Consider the following 18,764-nt stretch of genomic DNA (forward strand, 5'->3'; position numbering starts at 1 on the left):
GTAGCAGGGAAGGCGCACTAGATGACAGGCTAAGACAGAAAGCTGGGAGAAGTTTCTCTCTGGAATCAATTCGTATACCCAGAAAACAAAAGTGTGGAATGCACTCAGAAGGTTAAAGGAGCAGGAACTGCATCCGCTGCCCTTGGTAAATAATCAAGGAAATAGGTTGGAAGACCAGGCAGATGCTCTTGGAACACATTTTCAGCATCTATCTAGCTCCGTGCACTACACACAGACATTCCTTAACCATAAAGAGATAGAAAAATGCAAGACTCTGGGCCGCAAATTCATAGGAAACTATTTATATAACCGTCCTTTGAACATTAGATGTCTGATGTCTTGATGCATTGAATGTCTGCAAAAGCTCTGATCATGTATGACGTGATCAAGAACATGCACACCGACACACAAATTACATTGCTCGAACTTTTTAATAACATTTGGGCAGCTGGACACCTTCCAACTTCATGGAAAGAAGCTATCATTGTCACAGTCTTGAAACAGGGTAAAGACCCATCCTTGGTAACAAGCTACCAGCCGATAGTGCTTACAAGCTGCCTGCCAGTACACTTATTAGGCATATCGTGCTCGTACTGTGACAGGAGACGGGGGTGCACACGTGTATAATGAAGGAATACATACTGTGTCCCGTGACAATTGCCCCCTTCCCACGCTTGTTATGCTTCACCGCCTAACACTGCTGTACTGAGGCGAAGCTAACTTTCGGAGACTGGCATTACGCAACGCGTTGTGCTCTGCGAGCTTCGAAGCCAACCGCGAGGATTACAAAGGCGGAGTCGGTTTCATTGCTGACAGCGGCGAATTCTTTCAATGAAAAACACTGCACCGCACGGTAAGAAGCTTAACAGCGAACGTAGAAGCAGCTGTGCCTAACGTTGTCGCGGTGGTGGCTACGGCTGCCAGCGGATCTGTGTGCGGGCGGATCCAGCGGATCTCCTGCTCCTGCTTCGAGGCGGCGAGATAATCAAAATGGCGCCGGTGGTAGCTTTCATTAATGCCGTTTCAGACCTGCAGTCAGGGCAATATACATTGACTATATGGAGTACGTGGTGGTGCCGCAAAGCCGTGCGAATTATCGGGCATGTCCGAAAAATCGGTCGTTAACTACTCTAGCAATACATCGTGCCAATGACACGGCATCAATGACTATTCGTTACGATTCCTTTGTTACTGGAGCCAGCATGACGATTCGTTGCGATTCCTCTGTTACTGGAGCCAGCATTACCACAACTTTCGTTCCCTTTCAATAAAGTTACAGCTAATTTTCCCTCATAGATGCACAAATTCCCTGAGTTTTCCCTCAGTATTTCCAGACTATTCAAATTCCCTGAGAATTCCCAGTTTTCCCGGTTGGTAGACACCCTGCAGACAGCGCACGCACGAGGCTTGGTCCAAATGCTGACTGGCCTACCCGGCCAGCAGCGCGTTTATTTGGATGGATGTGGTGGGTGGATGTTATGAGTGTCCCCTTTGGAACGGAGCGGTGGATTGTGCCACCAAGCTTTTGTTGTTATACTGCCTAATGTGCTACCTAGGTTAAACAAGAAAAAAAAAACAACCATGAACTCCCACAACCAAATTTTCTGATCCCCTATTGCGAACTGTGCTTTTGTACATCTCAGTTTTTTGTCGTTTCCCTACTTTTCTTTCACCAATCCTCCAATTGCCTCTTACTTCCAATGGTTTTAAAATTTCAATGATTGTAAAAGTGCCACCTCGTGGCGCTACAGCAAATTGTACAGGCGAATGGCAACAACATAACAGCTGGATTCTGGGAAAGGGTCCCATAACGTCAAAGGCTGCGACTTGCCAGGGTACCTGGCTGTCGATTGGCTGCATGAGCGGGCATAGTGATGAGCATTATGCTTCATGCCTGGCCAGGTAGCAGAGCGGTACAACTTTTGGAAAGTCTTAAGGCCACTCGCATGTCCGGCCAACCGCGAGTCGTGGAAATAGCTCAAGGTGGCTTTCCTTAGACTGCGGGGTATCACCACCTTGAAAGACTGCTGGGAAGCCTTCTCAGATGGAATATAGTGCAGGAGAACTCCATCAGGGGGGCATCAAGCAGCTACGTATCCAATGTGCCCGCAACCGTACCAGCTGCGTCGCACTCGGTGCCAACAGCAATACCAGCTGTCCATTGCAGGGGTTCCACTCTGCGTGCAGCTAGGGCAGAAGGCGAGCTCCGGATCTAGCCCTACCGTCGTTCCGTGGTACTCCCCAACCCATAGCGCGGGAATCGCAGCGACATCGGGTTCGAATGAATAAGGCAACCAGCGGCACCAACTGCAACAACGTTTATTGCTACAAGCAATAAAGAACATTGGCAGAAGGAAGTCCTCTCTGTAATAATAAATAGGCTTGCCTCGTTACCTGGGATAGTCAGGCAAACGAGGTCACTCACGGGTTGCGGCAGGTGATCCAGTCTGGCAGGTTATGAGTCGGGCATCAGAGAGAGAGGGTCTCCCCTGGTGGTGCGCTTTTTACCTTTTGCGAGGGGAATGTCCTCCTCCACCACCAGGTACCTCTCCTTTTCCCACAAGCCGGGTGGGGGAAAGAGGTACACGTGTCACAAGAGCGACGGAGAACAGGAGGGCACGTAGGGCCTCTTTCCTGTGTCTACACCGGCTCGACGCATCCGCCACATGCAAATGGAACGACTTGAGTACGTGAGAGGAAATGGGAGCGGGTGCTGCCCACACTGTGGGCACCCGGCGGTGTTGCGGCCTTGCTCCTTTTGGGAGCTCGGCTCTGTGAGCTCTTCAATGATTTGTCGACAAAATGGGTCATTCTGATGTGCGTTTACTAGTTACTGCCTGCTGAAGACGATGCCACAGGAAATAACAGAGTCCACCACGTAAACATCCTCTCCCGAGGCTGGCAATCTGGGGATCGCTCCACCATAGGGGGTCATGCCGTTCGAGCCATTGGAGACACAGGCTGCGGTCTCTACTGAGTGCGAATTGGTGCCGTTCGAGTCATGAGAGACAAAGGCTCCAGTCTTGGTGTGAATGCTTACAGGAGTGGCAGACCAAAGGGTCAGACGCCGAAATCGGGACACGTGACAGGGCATCAGCCACCACGATCAAACTCCCTTTCCGGTAGTGCACAACAAAGTTGTACTGCTGCAGTGTTAACGCCCAGCATGCAAGGCGGCCTGAGGGCTTGGGCAAGTGCTTTAGCCAGGTGAGTGCCATGTAGTCTGTCTCCACCACAAACGGCACTCCATCGACATAGCAGTTGAACTTCCGGAGAGCAACAACTGTAGTGAGACACTCCCTTCGGTTACGCTGTAGTTGCGCTCGGCTGTGTTAAGTGACCAGCTGGCAAAGGCGACTGGCCGGAGAACACCATCGTGCTCCTGATGCAGCACAGCCCCAAGGCCCCGGTCACTTGCATCAGCTTGGACAACGAACTCTCTGTTAAGGTCGGGTAGCTTCAGTTCGGCTGTGTCCACTAGAGCTCGGGATAGTGCATGAAAGGCACCCTCCTGCTCAGGGCCCCAGCTCCATCGTGCTGACTTTTTCAACAGGGCAGTCAAGGCTGCTTGGAGAGTGACACAATTCGGGATGAACTATCTGCAGTAGTTCACCATTCCTAAAATGTGCCTAAGGCCCTGAATGTTTGCCGGCGTCAGGTATTTGAGGATAACTGAGACCTTCTCTTCGAACGGCAAAACATGACCCCCATCGATGGTAAAGCCCAACAGGGAAAAGCGAGTCTCGGCTATTTTAGCTTTCTTTGGGATTAAAGTGAACCCAGCAGCACTGACGACAATGTCATCGAGGTACGCCAGTGCATAGTGCCACTTAGCATCCCCCAAAATGTGGTCAACCAATCTCTGGAACGTTGCTGGAGCTCCAGAGCAGCCAAATGGCATACGGGTAAACTGGTAAAGGCCTCGGTGAGAGGTGAACACAGTTTTCTTCGCATCAGCTGGTTCCACCTGAACCTGCAGGTAGCCGCGGCTAGCATCCAGAGTGGTGAAGTAGCACGCATCGCCTAGATTAGTCACCAGTGAGTCCATGTTAGGCATAGGATAAGCACCCTTCCTCGTGACCTCATTCAGCTGGCGGTAGTCCCCACAGAGTTGAAAAGAGAAGTCTCTTTGGGAGACCATTACCACCGGTGAACTCCAGGGCCCGTTTGAGCGCTGGACAATACCGGTCTCAATATGCTCATCCAATGCCTGGTCAATTGCCTTCCTCTTGGCCACACTAACGGGGCGAGGATTGCAATTCCATGGCAGTGCATCACCTGTGTCGATCCAATGTCGCACAAGGGAGGTGCAACCCGGTTGTTCAGTGAAGATCTAACCGAAACGAGTCAGCAGCGTCAACAGGTGTGCCTTCTTGTACACCGACAAGCTGTCAGACAAAGGCGGCAGCGAGCAGTCCGAGCCTGCTGTTTAATGGGGTGGTCGCCAGGGTAGCCGGAACCTTGACCGCCATAGCAGCGCAATGCTCGTGAGAAAGTGGTTTGCACCGACAGTCTTTCGCCGTACCGGCCAAGGGGCCAGTACTGGCAATGGAGTGAGGGAGACGAGCCAAGGGGCTGCGCTACGTCTCCTCTCCTCCTGTTCTCGCATGGCATCCGGCGTCTGGGGGGCCGCCGTATCGAGCGGGAATGTAGCAAAGGGTTGCACGGGGTCAGAAGGGCCTGCCCTGCCGCCTCCGCTTGCGACGTCAATTATGATACCCGTGCATGCGAGGAAGTCATGTCCGAGAATCACGGGCACATAAAGACCCGGGAGATGCACAAAGTGCCGACGGCGCATGTGATTCGCCCAGTGCTCAACCAACCACACAGAGTCGCATGAGGTAGCTGTACCGCTCGCGAAGTGGAAGGCGGTGTCACAGGCTTTAATGCAGACAGAACGCCGGCACAAATGAGCCATAACCTCTTCGCCAAACAGTCAGACCAAAGCCCCACTATCCAGCAGCGCCACAAACTGCCAACCAGTGATCGTAAGGGCAATGAAAGGCGCCGGTGTATGGAAAGAGTTAGTTCCAGCACAAAGTGCCATTGGAGCCAGAGGTTGCGTTTCACCACCATGCGCTCCTACTGTCGCCGCTGGCGAGGGGAGCTCACCGGCAGCTCACATCATTTTCCGACGGGCGAGGAGGCTCTGGCGTCGGGCGGCGCGCTTTGTGTGTTCGGGCAATATGGACACGTTCATGGCAATGGTAGACATGGCGGAAGAAAAAACTGAGGAGGGGCCACAACAAGAAGCCGGAAGTTGGCATTGCTCCACCATCATGTCGGGCCAGTTCTCCTCTCTTGTTTACATTTCTTGCGAAACAACGCCACGCTGTGCGCAACCTGGCTGCTCGGACGTGCAATTCCACAGCAATCCTAAACCAAAGGATGCAATCGCGATGTCTCATCGCATTACCGGTACCAAAGTTATGTTGAAAGAATTTCATAATGAACTTTGTAGGTCGAATGAACTTCGAGGTCGAATCCGCTGCTTTTACCGGCTTTTATGAAAAGAAACATGCTTTATCAGCTCAGCCAACTGAACTGTTCTCATCAACCGCAGGTACCGGCTGCTGCCCAATTCTTGCGTGTTTTTAAAAAATATCACCTTTATCGCTCCCTTCTACTTGCTTTTCTCTGCTTGGGCTTCCTGAGGCTCTCAGACAGACTTGCAATCTAGGCGTATGGTGATAAGAAAAAAAATGTACGCATTCTCACTGCACTGCAAGAATGCACTGGAGACATGTAGGAAACTCCCGACCCATTTGCGATCCGTCTGGAGTTTATGAGCACAAACACATATTCTCGCTGTGGCTTGAGGAATAGTGCTTTACTGAACAAATTTCGGGTGGCCCTGCATCACTACCAGTGGTGTAGCCAGAAATTTCGTTCGGGGGGGGGCTCACATTGCAGCTTGGTCTCCTCCTTAAGCGGAAGCTTTAGTTTGGGTGCTCCTATCTAAATGCATGTAGAAGGCGAATTCGTTTTTCTCGGCAACCACGGCACGAAATTTGAGGAGATTTGTTGCGTTTAAAGGAAAACTTAAATTCTACTGACTTCTGGTTTCGAATTTTTCATTTATGCTGTCAATTTATTATTAAAAATTGGCAAAATTCGCTAATTTTCGGAAAACAAAACTATCACGTTTAAAACTCTCACTCAACAATGAAAAAAAATATCACATTTCTGTGAATCGCATCTAATAGTGCATCTACAGCGGACAAAATTGATATGTTACAAAAGAATCTCAAATAATTTAGTATTATCGAAATACGGCTTTTGCAGAACCAATTCACGTTCTATACAAATTGACATACCAAATTTGTCCGCTTTGACTCTTATAATAGATGTCGTTTGAAGAAGCGTGATATCTGTTTTTAATGAAGAGCTATTAGTGTGTAAACGTCGTGGTGATATTTTTTTTCGCACTTTCAAAATTTTTAAAATATTTTAAACAAAATTCAAGCCATAAATCAAAATTCCGCTTCCAACAGATACTAGTATTTAAATTTCTCTCTAAAATTCAAGAAATTTTATTAAAAGCGATCAAACAGTTATCTGAGAAAATCGTTTCTGCATTTTTTCCTCTTAAACAATTTGTCAAGGTATTAAATACATGAATAATAACTGCATTCCCATTGCCAAAGATGCTGCCAACAAATTTTTGAACACTATGCAGTGTAAAAACAAGTAATATATGTATTTTTTCGTGAAAAGATTTACTCGTATGTGCCAGAAATTGTGCCCAAAGTAACTGATATCAATGCTTCCATGTTTTTGTCTATTTAATAAGTAAAGAAAATATCACAGGATCTTCAGAACTACATCAGTTCGAAACCAGCAAGGCAGTGCATGCCACTGTTATGAAAAATGTAAATGCCATGAGACGAACAACTTGAGGACAAATATGTTAATGACACTGTCATTCAAGAACCGTGTTTACATACTTTTATATATGCAATGGCCAGTGGAAAATCTCAATGACGCTGTCGTTTGTTCCAATGTATTAAGCAGGAGCAGCTCTCACCGGTCGTGTATCGTGAGTAATTGCACCAAAATTATTGTCCCAGCAGAGAGCACCTATATAAAGTCGTTCAGCAAAATATACAAGGGCAAGTCAAATGAAAGTGAGTTAATGCGAATATATGACTAACGGGGTACTTTATTTAAAAGTAGTCTCCATGAACATTTAGACATTTGTTTCATTGACTAAGGAGGTGGGTGATTCCAGTCTCATAAAACTTCTTAGGTTACTGCTTCAACAAATCTGCAACTGACTCTCTCACGTCATCGTCCGACACGAATCTATTTCCCTTCAGCTGTTTTTTTATTTCTCCCAAAATGTGGAAGTCGCAAGGAGACAGGTCTCAGCTGTATGGCGGATGTTGCAGCGTTTCCCACTTGAACTTTGCAGTTTTGTATTAACCACATCAGCTATGTGGGGACGGGCATTGTCGTGGAACACCTAAAAATTAAATTATGGGGTTTTACGTGCCAAAACCACTTTCTGATTATGAGGCACGCCGTAGTGGAGGACTCGGGAAATTTTGACCACCTGGGGTTTTTTTAACGTGCACCTAAATCTAAGTACACAGGGGTTTTCGCATTTCGCCCCCATCTAAATGCGGCCGCCATGTGTGAGATTCGATTCCGCGACCTCGTGCTCAGCAGCCCAACACCATTCGTCAATTTTTCCTGTCGTTTCTTCTTGATTGCGACACGCAGCCGATCCGGCGTTTCACAATATCGAAAACGATTGATAGTCTCTCCGGCTTTAGCAAATTCTATCAGTAACGGCCCCTGACAATCGAAAAAAAATAGTCAACAACACCTTTCCGGCGGAAATGACGGCCTTCGCTTTCTTTGGGGGTGGTGAATTCTAATGTTTCCACTGTAAGCTTTGCCATCATGTTTCAGGCTCGTAGTAGTGGCACCATGGTTCGTCCGCGATCACAATTGCAGACAAGAATTCGTCACCCTCATTGTGATACCGAATCAGATGAGTCAAGGCAGCGCAGAACCTTCTTCTGGCGGTGGTTCAAAATCTTGGACATCCATTGCACACACAAGAGCCGATAACCGAGATGTTCATGAATTATGTTGTGAACGGAACCACGACTGAGGTTCACACGCTCTGCCAGTTCATCGATGCTTATCCTCCGTTCTTGTCTGATCAGCTCATCAACCTTTGCAGTTGTGTTGGGGGTGATTGCACAATGGCTATGGCCCGATTTTGGATCGTCTTTGCAACTTTTATGTCCTTTTTCAACCGTTTGCTCCAACGCTTCACAGTGGCCAATGAAATGCAATGTTCAACGTACACGGCAGCCATACGGCGACTAATTTCTTTTGGGGAAACACATTCAGCTGTCAAAAACCTCACGGCACCGCGCTGTTCAACTTTTGAAGTGTCCATTACGTCACACAATCTTGTTCAATCCAGTGTATGAGAGCATTAAAGTACATTTACCCTCACACCTGCATGCCACTTTTGTAATTGAAAGGTGCCTGTGTGCTATGCGCATGCCTCGCAGATAATGAACCGAACCATTATTGCGCGGGGTGGGTAAGCTCACTTTCATTTAACTCTCCCTCGTTCATTAGAAATGCGAATGCGAAGATACAATGGAATATACAAATGCTTGATAAAGGGCAAAAAAGTGTCACTGGAAAGAAAGTTCCCTGCACGTATACACAAAACCTCGCAACAAGATATTTAAATATACGTATAAGTCTCCAATAAATCTACGTATCTAAGAAAAATGTCACTGTATATAATGCGTCAAACAAGGCAAATAAACATGTTGCGCAATCACAGATTCACAGAATCCTAGATCCCGCCCCCACTCCATCCACTGCCCCCAATGTATCACGCGCAACGGAAGGCGGCGCGCTTGCTCCCCGCTTTTCTCCTTTGCGCACACAAGACTGAGCCACCATCGTCGGCTCACCAGCAACATACGGGAGAGCACGGTCCAGATAACACAGTGTAACAAAACACAGAGACTAATGCTAACATGCCCACACGAAGCCTTTGCTACAACAGTGTGAGCAACACATGTTGAGTGGAGCAACACGTGTTGTGCACGCAACCATAACAAAGTTGCCATTGTGGCCCGAGAACATGGCCGCTAAAGCAAAAGAGAGAAAAAAAAAGCAAAAAAAAAAGATAAGGAGAAACTACCATGCCACTTCTTCCACACTTTTCTCCTAGCGCGTGAACTGGCTAGGGCCTCTCCTCAGTTTTTTTCCTTCCTCCATGGTAGCAGAGAACGCTTCAGTCCGATTGAGGGGGCCTGGGCACATCTCGAGCGCTAGCTGGTTTCTGTTTGCTAGTCAGAGGGGCACTGCGATCGGATTTTCCCTCGCATGCAGGGCACAGGGTTGGCATTCTTGTTGGCCGTTCGGGCTAGAGCAGCGTGCCCGGGCGTGCGAGTATGGGCCGAGAGTGCGGTCATAAAGCAACAGATTGTGCTCACACCACACGGCCATTGTTATTGAACCAGACTTTAATTTCACTATATATGGTGGCGCATCTCGGTACTCTCTCGTGGCCAAGGCCACCTCTTATTACAGGGAATTAGGGGGTGACGAGTCACCACCAGCCCACGCACAACGAGGTTCGAGAAAGGCAAACGGCAGTGGCGGTGGGCGGTAGACACTCACTGCCAGTATGTCGCCCTGAATCCGCTTAGCATCGGAGGCCAAGTCATTGAGGTCCTGATAACGGGCGCTCCGAAGGCAAGCGGCGAAGGTTGGATGGGCTTGACGAATGGCCTGCTCCACCTTCTCGGCATCAGATGCCATGGGGTCAGCAAGTAGAGCTCCTGCACAGCCCTGACATACTCGAGCAGAGATTAGTTGGTCTGTTGGGTGCGAAGCTCTAGCTCGCAATGCATGCAGCACTCATAGTCATAGGGAGGAATTTGCTGCGGAAAACGTGTCCTAAACTCCTCCATTGAATGAGCTTGGTCGCCAACAAGTTGGTACCCCCGTGCCACGTGGGCTGTTGGCGAGACAGGCAATACAGTGCCTAGCATCGCGCTTTCGTCCAGTCGTATTGCCTGCTGATAAAGGTGCAGTGCCTCGAGGTACTCCGTAGCACTCATGCGGTCCGAATAACCGCCGTACTCCAGGAGATGTAGCCATAGGCCACTTGGCATGCCTGGCTGAGGGGAATGGAGGCCTCCCTTTAGAGCACTAGGCTGTGAGTGCGCCACTCCTATCAGGACTTGGAGAAGCTATGCGTCTGCGGTGTACAGCGGCGTTTGCTCTGGGCCAGGCGCAGTGGTCCGAGACGGGCCCACCTGCACCTGTTCTCCCAAATGCACGCCTGACCCTGAAAGTCCAGTAGACGGCACAGAGGAGAGCTGGGATGCCACTCCGACAGGTGCATAAGGCCTCACACGACCGGCGAACGGATCGATGGCGGAGCGGGGTGGCTCACGCACGTCGAAAATGTTGCTCAGCTGTGCCATTGTTGGCTGAGCAGGTTGGCTCACGCTCGACCTTGCCTACCAGCTGCACTTGGGTCAAGGAGAGGCCAGCGAGCAGTTTTGCACCAACAGCGAGGCAGGGAGGCTCCACTGCGGTACACCTAACATCGAATTGCGCTCAGGACAAAGAAGGCCAGCTAGCAAGCTCGCGCCCATGGCAGAGCGTTAAGCCTGCTCTGCGTGAATTTGTCTGAGAAAGGCGCTCAGGACAGAGAGAGGTCAGTTAGCGAGTTTGTGCCAGCGCCTAAGCAGGGTAGCTATGACACGGGACACACTGGTACTCAACTGCGCTCAGGACAAAAAGGGGCCAGCAAGCGGGAAGAGGAAACCTGAAACTGGCATGGCTAGGGGACTAGTGTACACATCCAAGCGGTCGAAATCACTAAAGGGCTGTCCAAAGAAGGGATGGCTCCCGGTGGCCGAAAGCAGAGGGTTGCCAAGGCGAACATACCTCATACAGGCGATGTCATCTGCGTCGAAGGACATTAATTCCGTAGCCAGGGGATTAAGCAGGAACTAGGGCTGTGAAAGGGCCTGCTCTGATGCCATGCTGAAACCCGAGTTGGGAGCCAGTTATGTGGAGATGGGTTTGCAGAAGGCTCACCCGATGAGCGACGGTCAGGAAAGGGCATGACGCTCCTCCACTCCACAACGCACAAAGGCACTACGGCAGGATTCATCGACTCTCCAACACAGAGCAGAGAAGACTCCAGAGTCCGATCCCCAACAAATACGGGCTTATTTACCCAAGCTACAGCACAGTGCGACAGTCACGGCACTCACCGCAAGACCAATCAAGTACACGCGCCCGCTGCGCTAGGGCTAACCGGGAAGCGGTCCACCAAGCGCGAGAACGAGAAGTCGTGGGAACAAAGGTCCCATATAACCACCTCGTTGTGGGCCTATGAGCATTACCCGCGGCAGTGAAGCGCTCAGTGGAAGAGAGCTCGGGTGGAGGGGGCGCCTGGGGGCCGCCACTCGGGAAGCCAATCATGGCGCATCCCGATGACACTTGCTCGCGTAGTGACTCGACCCTGAGAGGGAGGGAGAAGCATAGTTTGGATAGGAAATTAGCTCCGACACGTTAGCCGTGTCCATGTTGCCATTACAGTGGCGCAAGCATTACGGTGGTGCGAGCACTACGCAGGAGCTGGGGTACGAAGAGCGGGAAGGCACCTCGATCCCCACAACAGCTACATCGGTCACATGGTGACAGCGCCCTCTTTTTATAAGAGGGCGATGGCGCAGTCAGGGGAATGATGAGGCCATAAAGTTTTAACTGATTTCGGCAGCAGTGCCAGCTGCACACTGTGGAGCACAACAAGGGGACATGACAGGATTTGTGTAAGACAAGGCCTCCCTCCCAATGCAAGCTGTGCACAACCACTATAACCAAATCTGTTATAACCAAGATTGGTTACCCCACACAAGGTTAACGCTTGCTGCCTGGAAAGTCAGAAGTGAAAGAAGAGAAGACAGGTAAGGTTGAAAATAAACAGAGAAAGACGAAGATTGGGGAAGAGGACAGGAAAAGGCAACTACTGATTTCTCCTGGGTGGGTCGGTCTGGGGATACAGTCTACGTGAAGCCGAGCCCAAAGGGGTGTGTTGCCTCCACTGAGGGGGCCTTAAAGGTTCAAACATTTATCAATGACTCAACCCATAGGATCTTCTTTTCTCCAGCCACGGCTAAGTCACGCATGGCTAAATGCAGGAAAGTCCAACCCCCATATGCTTGGGTCCGTGGTGTCAACACAGTAGACACTGCCTTTCGTGCCTACCAATGGAGCAACCCACCTGTAATGTTTCCAGCAAATCAGCGGCGCAAACCGGCTGACGAGGCGGATGCTCCGAGGGGTCAGCAGCCACTTCCAGAGCTGCCCTGCTCTCGGCCCAATCCAAGCTCAGCGGCGCACATGGCTGGTGCTCCCCTGCCAGTGTCACTGCTGTGGTTCGGCTGCAGCAGCACAAATCATGCACATAAGTCACTCTTCTATTTGAAATAATCATTGCCAAAACACAATGCTGCCTCAATAATTTTATTGCTTGCAAAAACGTTTTTCTACTTAGCAGTCATACAATTTGTGTGGCAGTGTACTTTTATTGATGCAATACCAGGCCAGTAAAGCTCTTAATTTTCGTGCCATTCCAACTACGCTTGATAATGATTACCACTGGGCCTGCTCGACATGATCCCAATGACTGGAGGTGTACTATTTTATTTGACGATATAACTAGTAGTTGTGCAAAAATGAAAGCTCACAGCTTGATAAGTTCCTCTGGGATTGAAAATCAAAGCAAACAGTCAATATTCAACATGCCCCATCTGAATTTTCTTTAAAAAAAAAAATTATGGGGTTTTACGTGCCAAAACCACTTTCTCATTATGAGGCACGCCGTAGTGGAGAACTCCGGAAATTTCGACCACCTGGGGTTCTTTAACGTGCACCTAAATCTAAGCACACGGGTGTTTTCGCATTTCACCCCCATCGAAATGCGGCCGCCGTGGCCGGGATTCGATCCCGCGACCTCGTGATCAGCAGCCGAACACCATAGCCACTGAGCAACCACGGCGGGTAATTTTCTTTTTACTGTTACCATGGTTACTGCTGCCAACTTTGCAATGATGCAACAAGTGGCAACCGCCTGCCAAGCCATCTGCTCATGCCGTGACGTAGCATCCGCATGAAGAGCGAGATAATGCAGCAGATAGTGGTGGCAGCTTGTGTACCTATATGCTGTAGACAAGGCAGTTTTGCAGCCACAACAGCATCAGTAAATGTCAATTTCATGCCTCGCCATGCAACTTTGAATAATTCTAGTATAGTAGACTTCCGTTAATTTGATTCCAGCCGAATTTCCCCCCAGCCAGTGTCCATGATATCTATGGGCCCAAACTTTTGTTATTTCAATACTAAAATATGACTGAACTTGACAATTCAGCATGCAAGCACCCGACCCATATGGTGGACCTAATAGTGACCACTTTAGTGGGAGTGTGTCTTGGTGGAGCTTACAAGACAGCGAATGCATTGAACACATGTCACTTCTGTGATATTCTGTTACGGTACACAGCTTCGGTTTCTAATGGTTATGACGATTGGCGCCACTCCATGCCTAATGCTGTAAGTGTACCCTGATGTATTTCCTTTCCCCTCACCAGAATAAAGGCATTCTTTGTCTGGTTCACGACTTGAGCAGTCCAGCTATTCTATTGCGGCGCATTGCGCCCGGCCGTTAGGCCTCATGCCGCAGGTCTCCCGTCCTGCCACCCCGTCGAAACTACTACAAACTGGCGACGAGGTAAACCGTTTATTCTGCTGCTGCTTGCCTCTGGCATTCTGCTACTGCTTCTACATAGCTTTCGGCATGCAAGACGCTACAACTACGTCTACTTCTGCTCCATCAACCTCAACTCCCCTGTCTTTGTTCCCAGTGCCTAGCGTGGTATTCGCACCGCCCATGCCGCCTTTCCTTGCAACACCCGGTACTCCTTCAGTACTGTGGCTCACTTGGAAACATCCTTTTTGCACATTTTTCCAGGCGACTGGATGCGAGGCACTACAAGACGAGAGGAAGAAAGCCATTTTACTCAGTAACTTAGGCTCCGAGGGTCAGCGTCTCTACTACAACCTGGTACCACAAACGGACCTGACAACTGCAACATTCAAAGACATTCTTTGCATCTTCGACCGACATTATGAAGAAAATACCAATCCCCTGGTACATAGTATTATCTTCAGGAACAGAAAACAACAATCCGGGGAAAACTTCCAGGACTTCGTCCCCGCATTACAAAGGCTAGCGCCTGCTTGTGCGTTTGGTGCTTGGCACGACGAGTCCTTTTGCGACCAAATCTTGCAAGGCGTCGCATCAGCAAGAATACAAGAAAGATTACTCTACGAAGGATCGTCCCTCACACTTAAGAAAGCCGAGAAAATCGGACGAAGCATGGAGCAAGTTGACAAAGAACTTCAAGTTTTGAACAGCTCGTCTGTCCATTGCGTCTCACGCAATGCCAAGATGGCATCGACAGCCACCACCTTCCTTGCCTGGGTGCGCAAGATGGCGGTCCCTGCCACCCTTCTCCCTTGACCCAGCGGATTTAAGATGGCGCTCAACGGCATTGCGGAAAGTCACGACCTGGGGAGGCTGGCCAACATGGCGCCCAGACATACTGCGGCATACTTCGGCATACTGCAGGCTTTTCGTAATATCCCACGAGGCCCGGAAATGAATGAAGAGCCTTTTTGTCATTAGGCTGGGGTGCCTCCACGATTGCCTGGATTTTGCTATCCATCGGCGAAATGCCGTTTACGGAAATTTGATGTCCTAGGAAAGTTCGTTCTGGGACACTGAATACACACTTGTGGTTAAGCTGCATGCCTGCATTATTAATTCTGGACAGGACAGTTTGCAAGTTTCTATCGTGGTCACATTGAGTGTGACCCTACACAAGAACATCATCAAGCTAGCACAAGGTGCCTGGACAATCTTTTAAAACAAATGATATTATTTGCTGAAAAGCAGAAGGTGCAGATGCCAATCCGAAACACACATGCTTAAAGCGAAAAAGACCGTTGTGAGGGATGACTGTAGTAATGCAAAAGGATAGACAGTTGGGCGAGTTGGTACGGTAACATGATTTTGGCTTCTAGCGCGAAGTGAAACACGGACACAGAAAGGAGCAGACAGGACGAGCGCTCGTCCTGTCTGCTCCTTCCTGTGTCCGTGTTTCACTTCGCGCTAGAAGCCAAAATCATGACTGTAGTAAGCTCACAGCTTCTCTCGGACAATAAAACCTGATGATAAGCGGACTTTAAGTCCAACTTACTGAAGACAGTAGCACCAGCGAGTCGATGCAACAGTTTGTCAGCCCTCGTTAGTAAGAAGGCGTTGATCTCGATCACCTTGTTGGGGTCCCTGAGATTGACACAAAGTCGAAGGGAATTGTCTTTCTTCCAAACCACGATGAGTGAGGAAATCCACTTGGACGCTGAGACTCGTTTGATGATATTAGCTGATTCCAGCCATTGCGGTTCAGCGAAAACTTGCTCATGGAGAACCGAGGGTAGAGGACGCAGCTTTGCTGAGACTGGTTGCACTGACGCTCGAAGACGAACGTCGTGGATGAAGCCCTTTACAAGTCCCAGAACAGATGGGCAAACTGTGTTGGAGCGTTGTGTGGTAGAGACGTAAGCTGAACACTGAGGTCAGATGGAACTCCTGATACTTGTTGACATGTAAGCGAAGACCCTTGAATGTCAATGCCCAAAGCTTGAACAGCGTCTAAGCCCAGAAGAGAAGTGCCCTGGTTCGTGACGTGAAATGTGACTGATGCAGCCTTGTTGCGGTACTTGATGAGCACGGAGAAATGTCCTGAATGCAAAATTCCTTGCTGAAAATAATTCTTGAGTCGAAGACTGAAGGAGATAAGGGGAAACCCTTGAAATGTTATTCGTACAGGGAGCTGTTCATCAGCGACACCGCAGCTTCTGTATCCACGACCAACTTAAGTGTAGTATTCGCAATGAGGACTTCGACGTCAATTATTTCCAGATGGGAATTCGGTGCTTGAATTGTAAGCACAGATGGGACTGTAGTGGCTGATTCTGTATCAGCGGTAGCGGAAACAAGCTGCGCTCGAGCAGGGGACTGTCAATGCGTTCGGTTCCTCGAACAGCAAACTGTAGCGTAATGTCCCACTTTTCCACACGCATGGCAGGTAACGTGCATGGCCGGACAGTCTGGATCGGATGCAATGTGGTAAGGTGAACCACATCGGTAGCAATTGACTGCGATGTCTCGACTGGCTTTGACTAAATAATGCTTTGCAAAAATTGTGCCACCATACCGTTTTGTCTAGCTTTGCTTCTCAGTGCGAACGGCTTTCGCAGACTGGTTTTCCCATGTCCTTACAAGTGTCAGTAGCTGAACGGATTCTAAGAGAGTTTAGAAAAGGAAAGCGGCACAAAGATAATCCTACAACTACTCGGGGTAGGACAAGCATTATCCCGTATATCCACACCGTCTCACATAATCTGAAGGAAATCGCCAAGCGAGTGAATATTCGTGTGGTGTTTCCTGCCCCTAACAAGCTTATGAGGATTTGCAAGCTCACTAATCCAAATAAGGAGGCTCCTCCTAGCTGTGATAAGAATCATAAAAATAAGTTTGTTGATTGCACACATTGTGTTGTTTATTGTTTTCCACTCAAGTGCAGAAGATGCTACGTCGGTCAGACTGGCCAATGTCTGAATGATAGGCTGCGCGAACATTGTTACCATGCTAAGAATTGTATTACAGCTGGAGGGTTTCTTGTGCAGCACTGCAAAATGTGTGGTTGCGAACCTGCTTTAGAAGAATGTGTCATTCTAGGTTGTAGTTATAATCAGCTTACAAGAGAAATCATTGAAGCAAAAGCTATCATAAGTCTTGGCCATGCACATGTAAGCTCACCTTCATTATCATTATTAAGCAATGAATTGGCGTATCTCGGACTGCTGCCACAGGCTGTCTGAATATGCTTTTTCACATGGTTACTTTTGCTTTTGTTGCTTGGTTTTGTTTGTTGTCTCTTCATGTCACATGGTTCGCTGAGTATGTAAGTAGCCTTCTGAGTCACAAAATAAACCATCAATTAGAAGTTAGCGCCCACCCTGTTCTCCGTTCCTTTCCATTACACCTTTCACTTTTCTTCTTTGCTCGTTCTGAGCTGCGCTACAAGCCTAAAAAAAATTCATTACAACTGCCTGTTTCAACTCCGCGACCGGGTTCACCCCATACAGAAGGATCTCCTGAGCTTCCGTACGACACTCCTTCCCAAGACACAGCGCCTGAAGGCACTCAGGACACCGACACACATTTCAGTTCCTGTACGAGTGACAATTCCTCTGATCCTACTCTACAACCAGTCCTTCGTAGGTACACACATCACAAACAACCCCCTGTACGGTTTAAGGATTATGTTACCAAGTAGCTTTATTGCCTTGCTTTATCTTCTACACAGGTTTCAATCCTCTCATGCGAATCTGGCTCTTACGCGAAAAATGTCTTTCCTTACATGTTTGTTAGGTAAATAGTTCACAAGTAGTATCTCACAGGAGGAATTCCCTACATTCTTGCAATGTAAATGAACGTGCATTATGCACATTATGAACGTGCATTATGCACATTCTTCAATCCATGACGGCCACAGAGCTGTCTCGACTCGAACTCGGAGCGAATGAGCCACCCATCTGTGTTGTCCAAGGGGGCACACCTAAGTTTGCCTGTGCTCTTTGTTTGCTCGTACTGTTTCTTGTACTCGGTGATCTCTATTATCATGTATGACGTGTATGTGCAAGTACGCACTTCTTAGTTGTCCTCCCACGACGGGTACTTTCCGAACTTCAATGCGATTGTGTTCGTGAACTTATGTTCATTTTCAGTGTCTTTATATTGTATGCTTCTCACTTTGAAAAATGGGGAAACCAAAGATGTCTGCTAAAAAAATAGTCTGTGATAGGTACATGTACCCAAATTTTCTACTGTATAAAGATGTCATCACCAAAAATTTGTGTTACGGTGCCTACATGTGATCTCTAGTCCCAACTCATTTCAAGTTAATAACACATAGCATGCAGTGTGCACTGCATTTCCACTGCATCTATCTTTTTATTTGGCCAACGTCAACAAAAATGTATAAACGATACAGGTCCATACATCAAACCCTAGTCATTGTATAACTGCTTACACTTCTGTATCCTTCTGTAAGTCATGGCTCTTGCTTTTCTTACACGAGGAGAGTGAGTTATTACTACAAAAACTCTTTGAAGTGCTTGCAAAGGTGTACACATGTGTTGCTGTAAATGTGTCCTGTCACATGAAATGAAACAAATGAGGAATTACTTACGGGTTTACTTGTGCGCTTCTGTGTCTGCCTGCTGCTACAGAGTGACATCCGAAAATATAATAACCAAATGGTGACAACTAATGATTTGAATTTGGCTCCTTTCTTTAATTCCAAACAACATGGCATCGCCCTATGGATAATGCATGCTGCCATTTTTGCTTGGTAATCCCCTACAAAAATCAGTACTCGCATGTGGTGCTGCAAATGCCCATCGCGGGGCCTACAAGAAGTAGAGGAACATTTATCAGCCTGGTGATATTGTAAAACACAGGCACCTGCCACTTTTGTTGCTGTCACCACTAGGTGTGTTCCAATCCTGGCCAGAATTGGAGGCAGTCTACGTAGAGAGCTAGCTAAGAAGACAGCTTAGATCTG

At 48.5% G+C, this 18,764-nt stretch overlaps 1 protein-coding gene across 2 annotated transcripts in view; it reads right to left on the bottom strand.

Annotated features, from left to right (window-relative positions):
• Positions 1–18,764, bottom strand: part of LOC126518594 (transcriptional adapter 1-like) — a 146,042-nt gene that overhangs the window by 13,780 nt on the left and 113,498 nt on the right. For both annotated transcript variants that reach the window (XM_055064925.2, XM_050168368.3), the window contains exon 8: positions 12,293–12,452. In XM_055064925.2, coding sequence (XP_054920900.2) covers positions 12,293–12,452 — 160 coding nt within the window. The remainder of the gene's footprint in view (positions 1–12,292; positions 12,453–18,764) is intronic.

This window comes from Dermacentor andersoni, chromosome 1 (assembly GCF_023375885.2).
Source record: "Dermacentor andersoni chromosome 1, qqDerAnde1_hic_scaffold, whole genome shotgun sequence".
Classification (NCBI taxonomy): Eukaryota; Metazoa; Arthropoda; class Arachnida; order Ixodida; family Ixodidae; genus Dermacentor; species Dermacentor andersoni.